The following is a 20,123-nucleotide window of genomic DNA, read 5'->3' as shown; positions in this document are numbered from 1 at the left end:
AGAGCATTTTCATAGCTTTTTCAGACCTCAGTCAAGGCCGCACTCACACTCCAGGATCTCACAAGCAGGACACCACAACTGCCTTAACCACGACGGGCTGCCCACGTGTCTGCACCTGGTCACGGCCACTGCAGCTTCCTTCCCTTTTCACTTCCTTCTGGTGGGAAGCACCAAAGGCCAGCTCAGCCAGCTGGTGCCATTATCACACCCTGCCGTGTGGCCATCACTGCCAGAAGGGAATCATGGGAAGGGGAGACACAGACCCCACCCTCCTGGCCACTCTCAGGAGGCACCGGCCCAGGAGCTCCCCATGGCCTCTTCCTGTCCTCCTGCCATGGTGAGCCCTCCCAGTGCCAAACTTTGTCTCCCAACACGGCCAAGCTCTCCCAAAGGCAGAGCTCCTCCACTTCCTGACCTTCATCTCCCTCTAATTCCTGACCTTCATCCCCCTCCACTTCCTGACCTTCATCCCCCTCCACTTCCTGACCTTCATCCCCCTCCACTTCCTGACCTTCATCCCCTCCATTTCCTGACCTTCATCTCCCTCCACTTCCTGACCTTCATCCCCCTCCACTTCCTGACCTTCATCCCCCTCCACTTCCTGACCTTCATCCCCCTCCACTTCCTGTCCTTCATCCCCCTCCACTTCCTGTCCTTCATCTCCCTCCTCTTCCTGTCCTTCATCCCCCTCCACTTCCTGTCCTTCATCTCCCTCCAATTCCTGACCTTCATCCCCCTCCTCTTCCTGACCTTCATCTCCCTCCACTTCCTGTCCTTCATCCCCTCCACTTCCTGACCTTCATCCCCCTCTACTTCCTGACCTTCATCTACCTCCACTTACTGACGTTCATCCCCCTCCACTTCCTGATCTTCATCCCCCTCCTCTTCCTGACCTTCAACCCCCTCCACTTCCTGACCTTCATCCCCCTCCACTTCTTGTCCTTCAACCCCCTCCACTTCCTGTCCTTCATCCCCCTCCACTTCCTGACCTTCATCTCCCTCCACTTACTGACATTCATCCCCCTCCACTTCCTGATCTTCATCCCCCTCCTCTTCCTGACCTTCATCCCCCTCCACTTCCTGACCTTCATCCCCCTCCACTTCCTGACCTTCATCTCCCTCCACTTACTAACCTTCATCCCCCTCCACTTCCTGATCTTCATCCCCCTCCTCTTCCTGACCTTCATCCCCCTCCACTTCCTGACCTTCATCCCCCTCCACTTCCTGACCTTCATCTCCCTCCACTTACTAACCTTCATCCCCCTCCACTTCCTGATCTTCATCCCCCTCCTCTTCCTGACCTTCAACCCCCTCCACTTCCTGACCTTCAACCCCCTCCACTTCCTGTCCTTCAACTCCCTCCACTTCCTGTCCTTCATCCCTCTCCACTTCCTGACCTTCATCCTCCTCCACTTCCTGTCCTTCACCTCTCTCACTTTCTGTCCTTCATCTCTCACAACCTCATCCCCAGACACCCTTGGGCCATGATGAGCTTTGAGAGGGGGTGAACAGGCATGTTGGGGAAGCTCTGTGCTAAGAACTTAGCTGGATGCCTAAGACACTATGAGAAGCCAGAGTAACTGGAAGAACCCATAGGCTCAGAGGGTGACTCACAAGAAGAGGGCAGAGGGGAGCAGGGAGCAGAAAGTTCAAACTGGCTTCTGAATACAGAAGCCCAAATGAGTATGCAGCTATGGACTGCTTATCCCTATACCATACACGCACACACACATCCCAAAAATGGAAATCGAGCCAGGTGCAGTGGCACACACCTAAAATCCCAGCTACTTAGCATGATCGAAAATGTAAAATCCTATTCCAAAAAAAAAAAAAAAAAAAGCAAGCTTGGGATCTAGCCCTGTGGCATGCTGCTTGCCTAGCATGCACAAGGCCCTGGGTTCAAATCCCAGAACTATACACACATACACCAAAAGAAATGGGGAGAGGGAAGACTTGGACAATAATCTTGTTTTGTTTTGTTTTGGGGTCTTTGAGACAGCAGCTCACCATGTAGCCCAGGCTGGCCTTGAACTTGCTCCCAGCTTCCTGCCTCTGCCTCCCGAGTGCTGAGATTACAAACATGCACCACCACGCCTAGCCCAATAATCACATGGTTTTTAATTGTGGAAAACACCTCTTCTTGCAAACCTCCCTGTCATCTGTCCAGGGGGCCAGGGCCCTACTCTTTCTCTATTGCCTGGAGAGAAGGGGACTACCTCACCCCCTCTTTTTCCTGCTTCAGAAACCCCGATCCTATCTTTTTCTATCTGCCAAGTTCACCGTCAAACAGACAGTGCATTCTATCTTTCTGGTTTGCTTCTCACAGAGAACTCTTTCTGGTTCTATTATAATTATTTCTGTCATTAAGATATTTTATATTACTGGGGCTGGGGATTTAGCTCAGTGGCATAAGCACCTGCCTTGCAAGCAGGCGGTTGTGAGTTCAATCCCCGGTACCAATAAAAAAGAGAAAAAGAAAAAAAAAAAAGTAAGATATTTTAAATTTCTAAAGTTTTTATGTTCCTGGTAAAGACTTTGTTTTGTTTAGGAGACAGACATCGGGTTACCATCCAAAAGAATGAAAGAAAAAAGTAAAAGTAAAATATAGCTAACTATATAAAAATAAAGATTATTTAAAGAATTAGTTCAGGGTGCTGGGGATTTAGCTAAGTGGCATAAGCACCTGCCTTGCAAGCAGGCAGTCGTGAGTTCGATCCCTGGTACCAATAAAAAGGAAAAAGACAAAAAAAAAAAAAAAAAAAAAAAAAGAATTAGTTCAATAATCACTGATACCAAAGTCCTTGAGAAATTTCAATCACACACTGAAATTATTCTATACTTGTCATATTTTAAAAGGGCACAAGAACCACGTGTTGTGGTGCACACCTGAAACCCAAGCACTCAGGAGGCTGAGGCAAGAGCCTCAAGGAAAGTTCGGAGCCAGGCTAGGCTACATAGTGAGTTCAAAACCAGCCTAAACTGGTTGGTGACACCCTGTCTCAAAAAAATCAAAATAAAATAAAATGGCACAGAGAACTGAAAACATACCTAGTGAGTCAGTTCTACTTCAAAATAATCCTTACCCTCAGAATCATAGGGCTGCTGTAATAGTCCATCCTAAGGGCCTCCATTTCTTCACACTGTTCTAAATTTACACTTCTGGTGCACTTAACAGCCTGGTTCACCAGAAATGCTGCAATCATAACATTTCGAGAGGAAAAGATACAAAGAAAGGTTTCAGCTGTCCAGCGGTAACTGTCACCTAGGTAAAACTGCAAAATAAGCCGTAACATGGATGTGCAATATGTCTGAAGTACAGATTAAAAATTAGTTGTCAGCCAGGTACAAAGTTCACAACTTGAAAGGCACAAAAACATTCCGAGTGGTCCGCAGCTCCAGCCCTCGCCCCAGCCCGACGCCAGCAGCAAGTTTCCAGCGCCTCTTTCTGGAAATAGACTACGCAAATGCAAGAAAATCTGTATGTAAAACCAGGTCTACATTACTTTTTCCACTCTTGGAAACAAATGCGTGCTAGATACACTAATCCACCCTTTGTTTTTCCACTGAACAATGAGCCTGCCTGACAGTCTGTCTCAGAACATGAAGAGCTTCCTTGCCTCCTTTTGTTGGGTTAGTGTCCTGTGGGAGCTGGGCACCTCGAGTCCCCAGCCTCCTACAACGGACACCTGTGTCTCCTCTGCCTTTGCTCCACCTGCCACCTGGCACAAGGGCCAGCATTTCGGCAGGATCAGCGCCTTGGGGTTTAACAGCTGGAATGAAGCACACGATTGTTTATAGTTTTGATAGATGGCACAGGCAAAGTGTCCCTCCAGGGGTGGGACGACGCACAGCCGCACCAGCCATGGAGATGTGTGGCTGCTTGGCTACAGCTTCAAGGTTTTTGAGCACTGTCAATCTAATAGGTAAAAACAGTATCTCAGGTTGGTTTTATTTTGCCTTGTTCCCAGCACGTTCAAGGATAAGCGTCTTCTTAGCAAAAATACATTCTCCTCTTTTTCTTTTGATTTGGTTTTTATGAGACAGGGTCTTGCTATATAGTTGAGGCTATACTTGAACTCACTATGTAGCCCAGGCTGGCCTTGAACTCATGGCGACCCTCCTGCCTCAGCCTTCCAAGTGCTGGGATTACAAGTTTGCGCCACCACACAATTCCTATTGTTTGCTGCTTAGCCACTTCATGGTGGGGCTCTGGCGTTGGTCTGTGGCTCCCCATCACTCCCGAAAGCAGCAGCAAGGCCTGTGGGAGGCGAGGGAGTGCAGCAGAGCACAGCGGTGGGCTGACTGCATGGCTCCGTCCCTGCTCTGTCATCTCATGATCACGTGAGCTCAGCGAGAAAGCCTCAGCCTCTCCAGTTCCCCACCAAAGTAGATTCCAACCTCACCTCCAAGGATCACTGAGAAGACTGCCTGGAAAACCCCAGGCACCACTTCCCACAGTGAGCAGCACACAGGAGGTGCCCAGTGGAAAAGGACCACTTTGCCAGCCAAGTGGGCTGTTTGCAGGTAGTGAGCGGCTCATCACGACCAGCGCTCAAACAGTGAAGGCCTATGGCTGGAAAAACTTCTGCACTGGCAGGGTACTGAATTCCAAAACCTTCGTGGCCTCTTTCAACCCCAAGGTTCTGTTTCTAGTTGTGAACCCGTTTAATCACGACTGCTTCAGATATGAACTAGCTGCAAAGTCTCTTTATGGAAACAACAGTCACTCAATTACCTGCAGGGTTGTTATCCGTGCACAGAGCCGACGTGAGAGGCGAAGGGAATCTCAGAAAGGGATGCGGAGATGCAGCTGAAGCCTGCAGAGGAGCCCCGTACTGCAAACACAGAAGCAGCCGGAGTGAGCACTCATCCCCATGCTGCCCAGGCCTCGACCAGGGTCACTCTGGGGAGTGAAAGCCAGGTGTGGCCAACCCACCCAGCGCGGGTACCTGACATGCCACCTTTAAGGAGGTGTTTGTGTGAGCTCACACTGCCAGCTGTGTGTCTGGCAGGGTACACGGGACACTACGTGTGTGCCTCAGCAGACAGGAGCTACAAGGCTGGCACAGGGCTCGCGTGGTTGTGTTTCACAAGCATTAATTCAAGAGCAGCTATGGTTTACATTAAAATTATACAGTTTCTGTGAATCAGTATTCTATGGGTGAGTTTTGTGAAAGAACACCTTCTTTTCCCACAACCAATCCCCCATAGAATTCTATGAAGTTCAAAACCCAAATGTATAGCTATTGGCCACGTAGACAATTTTTGTGAATCTGAAAGTTCACCCAAATGCCTTGGTGCCAATTAGGTTTTGGGAACATGTGTCTTCTCTGGGAACTGGGAGGACAAGCCCCTGCTGTCTTTCTCAGTGGCAGTCTGCTTGTCGGTGTTTAAAATTCCTGCCCGCTGTGACCAAGCTAAACTCTCTTTTAGAGACACATCCTAAGGATTTGCACAGACAACTGCATGAATATATACACACACAGAAAGTGCTCATTATTTCTAACAGCGAAAATACAAACAAATGCCCGTTGGAGGAGAATAGCTTCAGCTGGGAATGGCAGCATAGCCCTAGCCTAGCATGCACAAGGCCCTGGTTCAGTCCCCAGGGCTGGCAGAAGGGAATGGCTGGAATACAGAGAGGGATTCTTCGGAAATGCTGCCCTCGCACTAGATCTGAAAAGTCACTGCCTGTATTTTTCTCCTCAGGTAAATGGGACAATGATGTGTCACTCCCAGGGTGTATTGGTAACATCTGAAAAGGTCTACGCGCTCAGCACATGGAAAATGCCCAAGAAACAGGTTTCGCATCCACAGGGAAGAGGTGCATGCCTATCACTGAGAAAAGAATTTTCTAGAACAATGTGGGAACTATAAGTCCAACTGCTATATATTGTATTTCACAGCTGCACTTAAAAAATCAGGAAGAATACACAGCAATACTCCATACACAGTAATCTGCAGTATGAATTTTTAAAAAATTTTATTTAACAATTCTGGTTTGTTTACCTTGAATTCGTCAGTGGAAAAAAAATTTTTTTTGGTTTGGGATATGGACCCAGGGCCTCATGCGTGCTGAGCACAAGCTGGAACTCATCTCTGAGCCACACTCCAGCCCCTTCAGGGTGAATTTTATTGGTGACCAGGGACTTTTAATTTTACTCAGGGATCTCTAAACACCTGCTCTAAGAAACAGTGCACTAAGTTGGGTGTGGTGGCACACGCCTGTGACCCTAGCAGAATGAGTACACGTGCTTCTATACTTCCCTTTTTAAAACTTTTTTTTTGAGACAGGGTCTTGCTATGTAGGTCAGGCTGGCCTTGAAACTCACTGGGTAGCCCAGGCTGACCTTAAACTCACAGCAATCCACCTGCCTCAGCCTCCTGAGTGCTGGGATTACAGGTGTGCACTGCAATGCCTAACTAAAACACACTTTTGAAAAACAAAAGTTTATTCAATATTATACGTCACATTTCTTTGTGTGTGTGTGTGGTACCAGGGATCAAACTCATGACCTCACACTTGTCAGGCAGGTGCTTATGCCGCTGAGCTAAATCCCCAGCCATGTATGTCACATTTCAGTGGCTTACTCAGGAATAGAAAATAGTGCCCATCTTTCTAAACTCTATTAGACTAAATACAATTCTGAGGCAAGCACCCAGCCAATCCATTTAATGTTCCTAGCAGCAGGCCTCAAGCATTTTTGCATCTCTTAAGGTTAAGAACAAAGAATTCTGCAGAGGCAAAATGTAAGCTTAACACAGAGTATGTCCTATGTAATTTTCACAACTTAGAACATTAATGCCAAGCATGATGGTGTATCTTGGTAATGCCAGCACTCGGGACTGGGAAGCTGAGGCAGGAGAACCACTGAGAGTTCAAGGCCACCCTGAGCTACACTGCCACACCCTGCCTCAAAAAACAAAACAGAAACAGAAATAGGAACAGTAAGGTTTTAAGTCGATGACACCAATTCAACATCTTGGGGAAGCCAGCTTTGCTGGTAGTGTACTGAAAGTTAACTCACAAGGACAGGGTATTTTAACACGTGAATAAACTCGAATTCTCGGCTCACCTCATATTTAGTAGTATGTGAAGCATCTGATTTGGCCGTAAAAGAAACATCTGCTTCTACATTTGATGTAAAACCTTCCGATGTTTTCATCCACCTATCAAAACTGTTCTCATCAGGCACTTCTGGATTAATAAAGGATAATGCAGGTTTATCTGTTTTCAGAAAAAGTATTTTAAATCAGCATAAAACATGTACCACATATGGCATCTGTAATATTTTCAAGCCGGTGTCAGCATTAAGGCTGATGTTAATAGTCTCTTTCTGCATGTTCCCTTTTCCTCGGACTTCTGGGGGCTCGTTAAGTAAACAGCTCCTAGGCCAGGCTGCTCCCCACAGGGGAACAGCATGGTTTCCCGGCCTTCGGGTAAACAGCACGGCACAGGGAATATATCACCTTCCCCGCCAGGGATGGCAGGGGAAAATGTGCTGTGTGCAGAGGGTGGGGTGTGGAGGCTGGGGATTTAGCTCAGCGGCATAAGCACCTGCCTTGCAAGCAGGCAGTGGTAAGTTCGATCCCTGGTACTGATAAAAAGGAAAAAGACAAAAAAAAAAAAAAAAAAAAAACAGAGGGTGGGGTGTGATCACTGGGCTGGTGGATGGCAGAGAACGTGACAGTCACAGTCAGCTGTCGCTTCAGGTAACACCACAGCACACTCATCTCGGTTTTCAGTCACAAGAACACAAACCAAAAGCTATAAAGACATTCCAAAGAGATGCTGCAGTTCAACAGACAAAGCCCTAACTGCCCCCCTGGGTTTTGATATCTGGAGAACATTTTACACTCATTCGTAGTTTAGATCAAGACACTGGCTTGAGCTAATGTGCAGATAAAAATAAAGATCCGGTTTTTATGCAAAATTCTTAGTAAAAATAAAAAAGAAAAAGGAAATAGAAACCACAGGTAATGTTCGATGCTGAACCTGATTTTCAACCATTACGCCAGAGGAAATAAAGTAAAAAACACAGAAAGAAAAAAAAAATCTGGATTCCTGTGTATGTCTACATAGCACGAGCACTTTCAAAACCAAGTATAAGAACTCAAAGGCAACTACATAGCACAGGTACTTTTAAAGAAACTTGTGTGTGCCGTGGATCTGCACAGATATTTTCAGTTACCTGGAAAATGGCCCCAGGATATACACACTACACATGTGCAGCCAAACACAGGATGAGGGTTGTTTTGTTTTGTTTTATTTTTTTTTTTTAGTTTAACTGAATAAAGCATTTTTTTCATAAATTTTAAAGAAAATTTTTCCAAAGTTTCACAAAATACTCTAAGTCCACATCAAATACTTACAGTTTGTAGTATGAATGCAGAAAATAGATGGATTGATCTGGTCAACAAGTTTAAATACCCTTTGAGGAGGGTTTGCTGTAAAATTCAAAAAGTAGATGGCTGCTTTCTGACTGCAGAAGTGGCTGTCTCCCCTGGAAATTAAAAAGAACAGTAGAAATTTGAAGGTATAACCACGGTTTTAGCAAGAGTATTTTAAAATTGTCAGACGGTACATGAAAGGTACTTCTGAAAGCACAATGTTAAAACAGAATACATTGTTACTTAGTTTATTCAGTGTTAAAATGTTCCGCATTTGAAATGTTTTCCATTACAGGAAAAAGTTAAGACAAGTGTGTTAACCTCTAAGGAAACCTTCTCAAGTGTGGAATATGGATCGGGGTGTAATTCTGATATAAATGAACCTTGTAAACTCTGAAAACATCAATTATGTAAAGTCTTTTAGAACTTTAGATTGTTCATAAGTACCCAGAGTACCCAGAATAGATCCAAAATTCCTCATCTTTAAAATAAAACTATCTTCAAAAGATTGTAAAAAATCAGAAAATGTAAAATCATCTGTAAAATTTATAGCTTGGAAATTATGATACAGTCAGGTCCTCTGTCAATCCCAGATTAACAAACCCCAATCAATCTGAAACACACATAGATAGGGTTTGAAGATAAAGTTATAACAAAAGTGGTATTATATCTACATATCGCTTTAAAGCCTTAATTAATTATCATGTCTAGCCTGTCCCATGTTATCAAATACGCTTTTTGGCATTTCCTACTGGCTCCCGTCTCAAACCCTCTACGCCAGCCCAGCCAGTGGAAACCTAACGGCAGAGTCTGGTCTTGGGAAGAGGACAAGAAGTCGCCATTCATACTGCAGTGCCACTGAGTCCAGACTCGGATGCCTTCTGAAGGGCAATTTGCGCATGTTGCAGGAGGCTTAAATGATGTACCTTTTGACTCAGCAATTCCACGTCTGAGAACATGTCCTAAGAGACATTTATAAAGATGCATGTGGCAGGATGTCACTGCAGCTTTATCTATAATTGGGGAAAATTAGGAATAACTTACACCAGCAGAAGAGGATTGGTAAACCAAATTGGTAAACCAGATTCTGACTAGAATCTGGTCTATGATGAAGTCTTATTATTGACTGATTGATTGGTTGATTGATAAGATAGTGGGAGTTGGACCCACAGCTTTCACACTGAGCTATATATATATATATATTTTTTTTTTTTTTTTTGGGGGGGACAAAATATTTTTATTAAATTAGGCTGCAGTCAGGTATGGTGGTGCATATCTATACTCCCAGCACCTGGACGGCTGAGGCAGGAGGATTCTTGGGAGTTCAAGACTAACCTGAGTTACAAAGTAAGCTCAAAGCCAGCCTGAACTGCAGAGTGAAACCCTGTCTTAAAAAGGCAGAGAGAGAGAGAGAGAGAGAGAGAGAGAGAGAGAGAGAGAGAGAGAAATTGGGCTTGGATTTGTGATCCTCTTGCCTCAGCCTCCCAGAGTGTTGGGATTACAGGTATGTGGTACCACAATGATGAAACCATTTAATATAGTATTAATGGTTTAGCCATTTAATAAGGGATCTATATATAATGAGACCTTTTTTTTGTTTTGTTTTTGAGACAGGGTCTCGCTATGTAGTCCAAGCTGGCCTTGAACTCACAGCAATCCTCCTGCCTCAATTGCTTGTACGCTGGGCTTACAAGCATGTACCACCATGCCCAACTACTTAATGAGACCTTTTGAAGGGTTTTCACTTAATGAGACAAGATGAGGTGTAAGCTTCAGAAGCAGAAGGAGCAAGAGTGGGTGCGAGGCCTCCAGGGCAGGAAGGCTTACACAGACTGGAGCTGCTGACTTCAGCTGCACTTGGCCTGCCCTCCGGCCCCAGGCAGTCTCTCAGCATCCCTTCCCGAACGTCTCTCCAGTCCTGTGGTCATAGCCTGGGGTACAGGGCATGGGGAAGAGATGGGGGGCACCGAGTCTCATTGCCACAGCACCTTACTTGGTTCTCTGCACCACGTTTGGCCTCCGTGATCCACTGTGCACGCTGCTGCAGACTTATGTAAGACGGGACCGCAGGATGAAGTCTAACACACACACACACACACACACACACACACACACACACTCACGTCCTGCTCTCTCCTCCCCATGCATGGCGCCCTACCCCTCTCAGCCCCACAAAGCTGCTGTACCCTCCTACACCCCAGGACTCTGGCCAGGCAGCTCCCTTGGCCTGGAATGGCCCCCAGCTCCATGCTGGCTGACTCCTACTTGTCCTTCAGGACATGGAGCAACTCAGGTCTTCCTCTCTAGAAAGCCTCCCCTGGCCTGTCTGGCCCAGTCAGATGCCCCTCCTCCAGTTCTCCTGGGGCTCGGAGCAGAAACTGCCACACATTCATCAATCTTCCTCAATCCGCCATGGACTCTTTAACTGGGGGGTGAGGGAGTAGGGAAGGGCGGAGGGGAGGGTCGGCCCCTTCCCTCCCAGTCTCTGGTGCTGGCAGCATGAAGTGCTCAAGAAAGGCTTAGGATACGCAGAGAGGAGGCTGACGGGGCACAGTCAGGGGCCTCAACTGACCACAGAAGAAGTCAGAGGGGACACAAGAATTGTTCTGGGGTGAAGGGGAGAAGTTTCTTCATCTAGTCAACTCTGTTTTTTGTGTTTTCGTTTTTTGGGTTTCTCTACACAGTGCCAGGGATGGAAATCATGCCAAGCAAACCTCCTACCAGAGTTCTGCCCCTTCACTCATTCTAGGCACCGCTGAGACATGAAGGACATGTTTCTCATGTGCACTTTTCTTGTGACACTGCCATCTAACGGGGAAACTGTTGACAGTTTGACAAATGCAAGCAAACTGATTTATGAGCTGGAATCTACATAATGAGAATCCTATGATTTTTGATTTAGTTAATTCCCTACTTCATATTTAGGAAAAAGAAACAAAACTAACTCAGAAAAATGCTCAGGTTCTTTGCTGAGGGCACAGTGGATTCAGCAGTTTTCTACACTGGGGGTCTGCAAACTGGCCTGTGTTTATAGTTACACTGGAAAGCCAGTCACCCATCTCTCAGTTCCATATCTTTAACTGTGTTTGTTCAACCAAGGTAAAGTTGAGAAGCTGTAACACAGGTCCACTGACCGTGAAGACTGAAGTAGTTATTATCTGGCCCCTACAGAAAAAGTTTGCTGGAGTCTACATCTAAAATCATCATACTGACTGCAAGAAAAATGACATTTTAAAGATGGTCCCAGGTTAAAGTAGAAGTCCCACTCCTAGGCTCCTGCACTTACCTAGGCAGGAGCGCAGACTGATTTTCAACACAGACTGAAGCATGCTGTAGTTAGAAAATTAATCTGACTACACCGCCCCATTAGCTTCTTTTCGTTTTCTTGCTTGCTTGCTTGCTGCTTTGACAGCATTAGAAATAGATTCAATTTCCCATTGGATCAGTAAAATGGGTTCTCATGGGAAAAAACCAGGGACTTCCAAAAAAGATTCAACCTGCCAAGTGTCAACTGCTAAAATGTGCTACTCGGCTAAATTTACATTCCCTGTCTTTGAATGGCAAGTTGGTCCATCCTGAATAAACAAACCTTTCTGAAATGCTAATTTTTTTCCAAAACGCTCTGAAATTTGAGAACAAACCATTCAGAGCAGCTTATCTCTGCAGTGTAGGCCACAGGGAGCCTCTGTTCTGAGGTGAGCAGAGAGAACTCCTGGTAGACTTACACTTCACAGAGCATAAACAAAACATTGCTATCTGCTCGGTTATTTTTGTTACTAGTGCTAGGTCCACAGCAAGAGCTATGAAATTAAACTGCACTCTCCCCCTCCACGTGACACTGTCACTGATGCAAAATGTAGGACACAGATCTGTTCAGGACTCCAGGGGAAACGGCTCACCGTACTCTAAGCAACACATACACGCTTCTCTTTTGCCCACATTATGGGATGCAAATAAAGGCTGGCTACTGCTTTGCACACTGCTCTGTCCAGGATGGTTTCCACACCAAGCAAAACATGGGAAATTCGGTTTGAGTTTTTCAGCCTGGGGCTTTTCGCTTATTGTTCCCAGATTTTATTGGCTTAGTCAGTCAAATTTTATCAAAACCACATGTCACATACTTACGTGACAACTGGAACTGAGCATGCAGAGAAGACACTGAAATCCTCGGAGCTGCAGTCAGGGTCACAACAGCAGTTGACATCACACTGGGCAGGGGACAAGTCACAGACACACAGAGCGGCCACTGCAGGAGAAAGAAGGGCAGAAGTCAGAGCGCTGCCACCAGTGGGTGATGACTGTCCCCTGCCATTACAAAGTGCTAGAAATCAGTTTCCTATCGAAGGTCTGTTTTGTGTGTCCTAGTGTGCTTGGGGGAATCTGTGAAGTGGGAGTTGCTCAGTTTGAGCACCCGCATCAGAGGTGACTGATCACCTGACTCTAGAAGGTCTGTTCATGCTCCGGTGACAAGGACTCTGATTTGGGGAGCTTACTGTAAAGCCCGCACAGCTGCATTTTTCATTTTTTGGGGTTTAAAAAAATTTGGGGGGGGGCTGGGGATTTAGCTCAGCGGCATAAGCGCCTGCCTTGCAAGCATGCGGTCATGAGTTCAATCCCCGGTACCGATAAAGAAATTTTTTTTTTAATTTTAAAGAGGATAAAATAGAATAAAATCAATCAAAACAAACCAATGTAAAAGATATAGGACTCTGACTCCAACTTGATAAAAAAAAAAAAAAAAGATATAGGACTTCATGCTTGCTTGGGCAGCACATATACTAAAATTGTAATGATACAGAAAAGATTAGCATGGCCCCGCACAAAGATGATACGCAAATTTGTTAAGCGTTCCATATTAAAAAAAAAAAAAAAGATACAAGGCTTCAAAACATTACAAAATCAACAACAGTTACTACAATGCTTCTTGATATCTTCAAAATAGTTGCAGATAACTTTAGACATAGTAAAAATCAAATAAAACATAATAGAATAGCAACAAGAAAAACAAAACAATGAATGCAATAAAGGACTTCAAATAAGCCTATAGTAAATCCCAAATTGCTATCATAATATATCTTGCTATCTTTGAAATAGCTGCTTCTGCCATCGGATTTGACATAAACAAAAGAGAGTAAAACCAACCCAACAAAACAATGGAAACAATATGGGACTTCCAAAACAAGACTGTAGGGAATCAACAGTGGCTGCAACCCTCAGAAGATCCCCCCTAGATGCCACACTGTGCACCGCTATCATCTGAACCCATAGTCAGACCACTGGCCCTAGCCTTGCAATGCTAGTGAAACACCAGAGCACCACAGGCGTCCAATTGCATTTTACCTGCTTAGCCTATCATCACAGCCTGTGTGTCTCCAGACAAGCCTGTCCCCTACAGTGGTTGAGTGGGAGGGAGGACTTGGTACTTGTTTGCCAGCCAGCACGCCGGAAGGGCTGGGGTCTGTCTGTTCCAGTCCTGCAGTGGCCTGAGCATGGCGCTGGTTCCCAGACTGGGTTCAGACTGGATTTGCTTACTGATTCAGCTTTGTTGTTCTCTCTCCCCATGGTCCGCAAAGGGCACTGTCTCCACAGCTGCATTTTTCAGAACTTCCAGGTGACACTGATAATTGGCACACCTAAACACCTGCCTGACCATCAGAGCCACTGGTCCAGTCCCAGCTTCCCAAACCCCTGCTCCTCTAGAGATTCCAACTGGAGGAAGGACCGACTTTACACCTTAAAACCAAGAAGATGGGTTTTCAGCCTTGTCCCAATTCTTCCTGCAGAGTAACCTATAGCTTTGAAGCCAAACTCATTCACAGGCTTTGGCCAAGAATTAGACTCTCTCTGGTGCTCAGAAGACCTTTGGTAATTTAGATGGCAAAGCATGAAGCAAAGCCAGGAAATCCACTACACAGCTGTTGGTGATGATTATCCAGATTTTTAACTCTTACGCTTGTATCTCCATTTTCTTTTCTTTTCTTTTTTTTTTTTTTGTCTTTTTCCTTTTTTTTATCGGTACCAGGGATCGAACTCACGATTGCCTGCTTGCAAGACAGGTGCTTATGCCGCTGAGCTAAATCCCCAGCCCCTTGTATCTCCATTTTTAACAGCTGGAATAACTACAAGGGGTGACTAATACAGACAATGACTATTTAAATTAAAAAATGTATTAAAGGTGCCAAGGATATAGCTCAGTAGCACAAGCGCCTGCCGCCTGACATATGCAAGGTCCTGAGTTCAATCTTCAGTACCAAATAAATAAATGAAAAGAAAGAGAACGCAGCTGCCGAGGCCATCCAACAGAAAGGCAGGTTTGTACTCATTGCAGTGTGTCTTCCTCCACCTTATTCACTAGATTTGGTAACATGCGACTTCTTGAGACAAGAGCTCACTATACAGTTCAGGCTGGCCTTGAACTCAGCAATTCTCCTGCCTCTGCCTCCCAAGTGCTGGGAATATAGATGTGTGCCACTATGTCTGTCAAGGAGAAGGTTTCATCAATAATTCCAGATGCTCTTACAGACATCTTCCCCTTAGGTTACCTGCATCTATAGCACGTGCTTAGTAAGAGACGGACCCCACATAATGGAAGAAACGGAAAGGACAGTTATGCTCCCTGCCTTATGTGTTTAATTTACAATCTTCATTTGTTTACAAAAATTAAAACGCTTTTGTAAATGGTCACAAGGTTCCTAAGGATTAAGCAACAGTGTTTAATACTTCCTCTCAGAAAAAAAAAGGTCTCTATCTGAGACGGGAGAGCAGTGAACCATCCGCTAAGGACCTGCGGAGCCCTCACTGGATCCAAGCACACTCAGGGGTCCTTCTAAGCCTCCCATCTGTACCCCTGGCTCAGACAGCAGGATTCGAGCTTCTACTCAGCACTGCCTGAAACTCTTTCTGCAACTTCCCACCTAGCTCTCCAGAGGCAGTATCCTGCTCCAGCACTTGCAGCTGTGTAGCCTAAAAGTAGGGTTAGGGTTAGGGAAAATAACAGTGTCTGTACCATTAGATTGCTGTGATGATTGACTTAAGACACATCACAGGTGAAATGCCTAGCATACAATGCCTGCCATACAATAAGCAGTGAATAAAGGAGTTACTGTCACAAGTCTAAAGAACAATCCTTTAAAAAGGAAGTCAAGGTGGGTATGGAGTTGCACACCTGTAATTCCAGCATTCTGGGAAGCTGAGGCAGGAGGATCAAAAGTTTGAACTTTTAGTGACTTAGTGAGACGCTGCCTTAAAATAAAAAATTTTAAAAGGGCAGAAAGGCTAGAGATTTAGCTCAGCAGCATAAGCGCCTGCCTGGTAAGCACAAGGTCATGAGTTCGATCCCCAGTATAAATAAATAAATAATAGGCAGAAAATATAGCTCAATGCAAAGACCCTGGGCTCAAACTTCAGTATTGAAAAAAAAACTATGTATACATTTATCACTTATACTGGGGAAAAAAGGAGAGAAAATGCATTAATAGATTAAGTGTTTTTAATGTGTATAAAAGACAACCCAGTTCAAAAACCTTAGACAATTTTAGGACACTGAATACTTGGCTATATTCTGTTTTAACAAGTCCATGATTTAACTTTCCTATTAATTTATCAGAACAAGGAGTTAAATATAAAAAATTTTGTTTATATATTAAAGTAGCAAATACAGCTCTCTGCAATTTTTCTTGGTGCTAGGACTTGAACTCAGGGTCTCATGCATGCTAAGCACACACTGCACCACTGAGCTACATCCCTAACCCTGTATTTTTCTCACAAACTACTGGTAATTTCCAAAGGTGGTCTTTTAGAGAAATACTGAATGGGTACCTCAAGATGCCAGTCAAAAATTATTTTTTAATTTACAGGAGGCTTAGAGATTTTTCCTCACAAAAAGAGATTAAAATACATACCTATTGAAGTTACTATCAATCCCGACACAGGATTAAAAAATAATTTTGAGATCACAAGCCCTTTTGAGAATCTGCTAAAATGACCCTCACCCCAGGAATACATACTCACAAACTACTGCACTCACAAGAAGTCACTGACATCCCAACGGTGCCGTGTCAAATCAGATTATAAAATATTCACTAAATTTGTAGTTACACCATTAGAAAACCACTTTCTGTGAAATATGCTAACTATCCCTAAATATAAACCCCACGAAGAAGGAATAATCACTCATTCCATATCTTCCCATCTCCAACAAAACACAGGACCCCTGAGTTCTTGCAATTCGAACCAATCGCTTCACTCAGTCACACTCATTTCCACCACTGTCCAAAAACTTTCTATTTAATATCATCTTTGGCTGTTCTCTGTCACTCATTATTGTCTTCAGCATTAAAGGCATCCAGGGCCACGGTAAGTACTTTCAAAGCTGATGTCATCTCATACTCTCTGAGCCTCGGCTTCCTCAAGAGTGTGACATGGATCCTATCATTAACCAGGGTCACAGGTGGGAGGATTCATGTCTCGGGAACACTCAGCCAGTCAGCACACTGTAAGTGTTAAACTATCACTGTTACTCTAAGTCATCACCCGTGCTCCCCTCCAGGTTGTATCATACTGGACCTCTCAGGAGTTAGCATTTGGTACCCACCATCCGTGACTGGGGAAGGCCTGGGGCCTGGGGGCTTCTGGGGTCTGGAGGTGCCTAAGGTCGTAGGCGTTGGGGAGGGTCCGAGAGTGGCAGGGGATGCCTCGGTGGAGTTGAGGTCCTCGGTTGGCACCGCGAGAGTGGCTACGGCTTGCGCGCTCACGGAGGCCCAGGTGGCCAGAAGCAGCAGCAAGAGCAGCTGCAGGCCCTGAGGCCTCATGGCCCTGCAGAACTCCGAGCTGCCCGAGCTCTGGACTATTCGTTGCCCCGCAACAGCTACAGCCAGGCGCGAGGTATCATGGGATAGGACCTGCGAAGCTGCGCCAGACGGCTAGAGAGGCCATTCTTGAGCGAGGCCCGCGCGAGCGTGAGCGTGGGCGTAAGGGCGGGGCAGGGCTGGAGGGGCGGGGCGGGGCTGGAGGGGAGGGGCGGGGCTGGAGGGGCGGGGCGGGGCTGGAGGGGCGGGGCATGGGCGAGGCCGGGGCGGAGACCAGGGCCCTGTAAATCCCACCCGGGATTCTTTTGTCTCCCAGCTGCGCTTGTTTATAAAACACAGATTTCCAGGTGCACCATCACGGGTTCCTGAGTCCATCTGTCTAGGGCAAAGGCCAGGAATCAGCGTTTCTAACAAAGGGCATGACAGCCGGCAAGGGCACGAAGTTTGGAAACTGCCTTCTAACTCTAAGTCTGCAGAAGCACCTGGAGGTCGGTCACATCTCCAGCCTTACATTCTGTGTCCCAGACCCTCGTCCACCTTGGGGTTACCATCTTTGTTCTGCATGATTCAAGAGGTCGCCAGAAAACTCGGTGTTGTGATAAGGGGGCCAGATGAACACTTAATAATTTTACAAACAAACAAAAAAAAAGCTTTGGTAAAAACTAAGTAGACTAATTTACAAATCTTTTTGGTACCGGGGATTGAACTCATGACCTTGCGCTTGCCAGGCAGGTGCTTATGCCACTGAGCTAAATCCCCAGCCCTAATCTATAAATCTTAAGGGGAAAATAAAACAAATCTAACTGAAAAATTATCTGGCGATGCTGTCTGTACCTTTGACACAGTCTCCTTACAATTCAGAAGTAGATGTCAAAATACTGAAACATATCACAATATTTATTCAAGAAATGCATTACCAATTCAGAATAACAAATGGTATACATACCTAGTTTGTTATATTTGTATGGCAAGGCTAAATCATCACAGCGACATGTTTAGCACCTTTGTGGGGCATTCCAGACACAGTATATAAAAATATAATTGGATCACTCAAATGTGTAATACAGATAGTTCCACAATTTTTTCTATAGAGGATTGTTTTAAGATCTGACTGAAATTCTGGACTGTTTCATGAACTATCTCACTAAAAAAAAAACCACTAAATTTCCCATACCTTCATCTTATAACTTCTAAATGTGGGACTTTTTTTCTTTTTGAAAGTTTCTCTTTAGCTGCAGACTTCTACCTTCTTTTTTTTTCTTAATGTCTGAGAATCACTGTCCTATTTTTTTGTTTGATTGTGTGTGTGTGTGTTTGGGAATTGAGTCCAGGATCTTCACACTGAACTACATTCCCCAGCCCCTATTCATTTTATTTATTTATTTTGGGGTTTTTTTGAGGCGGGGTCTCACTATGTAGTTCAGGCTGGTCCGGAACGCATTATGTAGTCAAGGCTGACCTTGAACTCACAGTGATTCCTCCTGCCTCAACCTCCCCGTGGGATTACAGGCATGTGCCACCATGCCTAGTTTATTTGAGACAGGGTCTGCATAAATTGCTCAGCCTGGACTGGAATATATGATCCTCCTGCCTCAGCTTCTTGGAGTGCTGGGATTACAGGTGTGTGGCACCTCTGATTTGAAATTTTAAACCTAACATTAAACTACACTTTATTTGGCTGGATTAAAATTTTGATTAAGTGCTCTGTGGCTCTCTACCATTTTTGTCCTTATGATTATGTAACTTCTAAAACCCTCTTAAAAGCTCACATCCCAAGATTCCAACCTCAGAAATCATTTTATTCCCCTTTTCTGTCTAATCTCAACATTCAGCAAATGGCCCAAAAATAATTTTATGGCATCCTCAAAATGGAGATTGCATAAACAGTTTTGCAAACCTTAGGAACACTGGCACTTTTCATTCACAGGTGACTCGTGTCTGCCAGTTTTTTCATCTTTTGACTGAAAGCATTCTTTCTCTCTTCCTTTGCCCTGACTTTTAAAAAGTTCCCTCCTGAGGGTGGAAGGACATGGAAAGGCTGAGACGTAAAGCCATGTTCTGCCCTAAAACTCAGCATTTGGGTTATGTATAAATATTGGTGATTTTAAATGTCCATCTGTCACTCTAGGGTTGTTGGCATTTGTAATTCCTAGTGGTCTGTGCCAGTGTTAGGAGGAATCAAGACAGTTCAGCTTCTTGGAATTCTAAGTTGGAAGCTGCTGCATGAACAGCCTGGCAAAATCTGACAGGAAGAGTAGGTAGTCAAGAGAAAGAAAAAAAAAAAAGCAACTAAGGTTAACGGTGGAAGGCAGTGTCGATCATTTTGATCTGCTCATTGGTGTGGTTTGAGCTGATGTTGTTATTGTTAAAATCATGGCTTCTACCCTACTTAAAATTAGGTACCTAAACCAGATGTGGTGATAAATGGTTGTAATCCCAGAAGTTGGGAGGCTGAGGCAGGAGGATCACTGTGAATTAAAAACCAATTTGGGTGACATGATTGGGTCACATGACTTTAAGGTCAGCCCAGACTATGTAGCAAGATTCTGTCTCAAAAAACAAAACAAGGCTGGGGATTTAGCTCAGCGGCATAAGCACCTGCCTTGCAAGCAGGTGGTCGTGAGTTCGATCCCCGGTACCGATAAAAATGAAAAAGAAAAAAAAAAATTAAAACAAAACACACACATAGACACACATGCGTGCACACCAAAAAAACCACCTAAAAGTCAAAATTTTAAAAAGCACTGGATATGAAAATGTAGCCCAGTATAAAGGCCCTAGATTCGATCCCTAGTGCTGGGGGAAAAAATAAGTATTTTTCCTGCGATTAACTATGTATGTGTCGTTCATCTTACCCAAATAGTTTATAAGTAGAGATAGGATCATCAAGCTTCATAAAGGTTCTGTTTGGACCTGCAAGGAGAT

At 44.9% G+C, this 20,123-nt stretch overlaps 1 protein-coding gene and 1 non-coding gene across 3 annotated transcripts in view; one reads left to right on the top strand and one right to left on the bottom strand.

The window, feature by feature from the left end:
- The window catches only part of Tctn1 (tectonic family member 1), a 35,910-nt gene extending 18,593 nt beyond the window's left edge, over nucleotides 1-17,317 (bottom strand). The window contains exons 1-6 of one of the 2 annotated variants that reach the window (XM_023562015.2): nucleotides 16,985-17,317; nucleotides 12,517-12,637; nucleotides 8,374-8,504; nucleotides 7,077-7,228; nucleotides 4,736-4,835; nucleotides 3,084-3,193 (exon numbers count right to left, since the gene is read on the bottom strand). In XM_023562015.2, coding sequence (XP_023417783.2) covers nucleotides 3,084-3,193; nucleotides 4,736-4,835; nucleotides 7,077-7,228; nucleotides 8,374-8,504; nucleotides 12,517-12,637; nucleotides 16,985-17,201 — 831 coding nt within the window. In that variant the 5' untranslated portion in view covers nucleotides 17,202-17,317. The remainder of the gene's footprint in view (nucleotides 1-3,083; nucleotides 3,194-4,735; nucleotides 4,836-7,076; nucleotides 7,229-8,373; nucleotides 8,505-12,516; nucleotides 12,638-16,984) is intronic. The other variant, XM_005000475.3, reaches the window with a different exon arrangement.
- LOC111754866 (U6 spliceosomal RNA) lies at nucleotides 13,150-13,251 on the top strand. The gene has a single exon (XR_002789544.1). It is a non-coding gene; the product is annotated as a U6 spliceosomal RNA (small nuclear RNA).
- Nucleotides 17,318-20,123: the final 2,806 nt, after the last annotated feature.

The sequence above is a fragment of the Cavia porcellus genome, unplaced genomic scaffold (assembly GCF_034190915.1).
Source record: "Cavia porcellus strain 051 isolate PalLab524CR breed Dunkin Hartley unplaced genomic scaffold, mCavPor4.1 scaffold_16, whole genome shotgun sequence".
Taxonomy (NCBI): Eukaryota; Metazoa; Chordata; class Mammalia; order Rodentia; family Caviidae; genus Cavia; species Cavia porcellus.
Note: the sequence above shows the minus strand (reverse complement) of the source record. Positions and strands in the feature narration are given on the sequence as shown.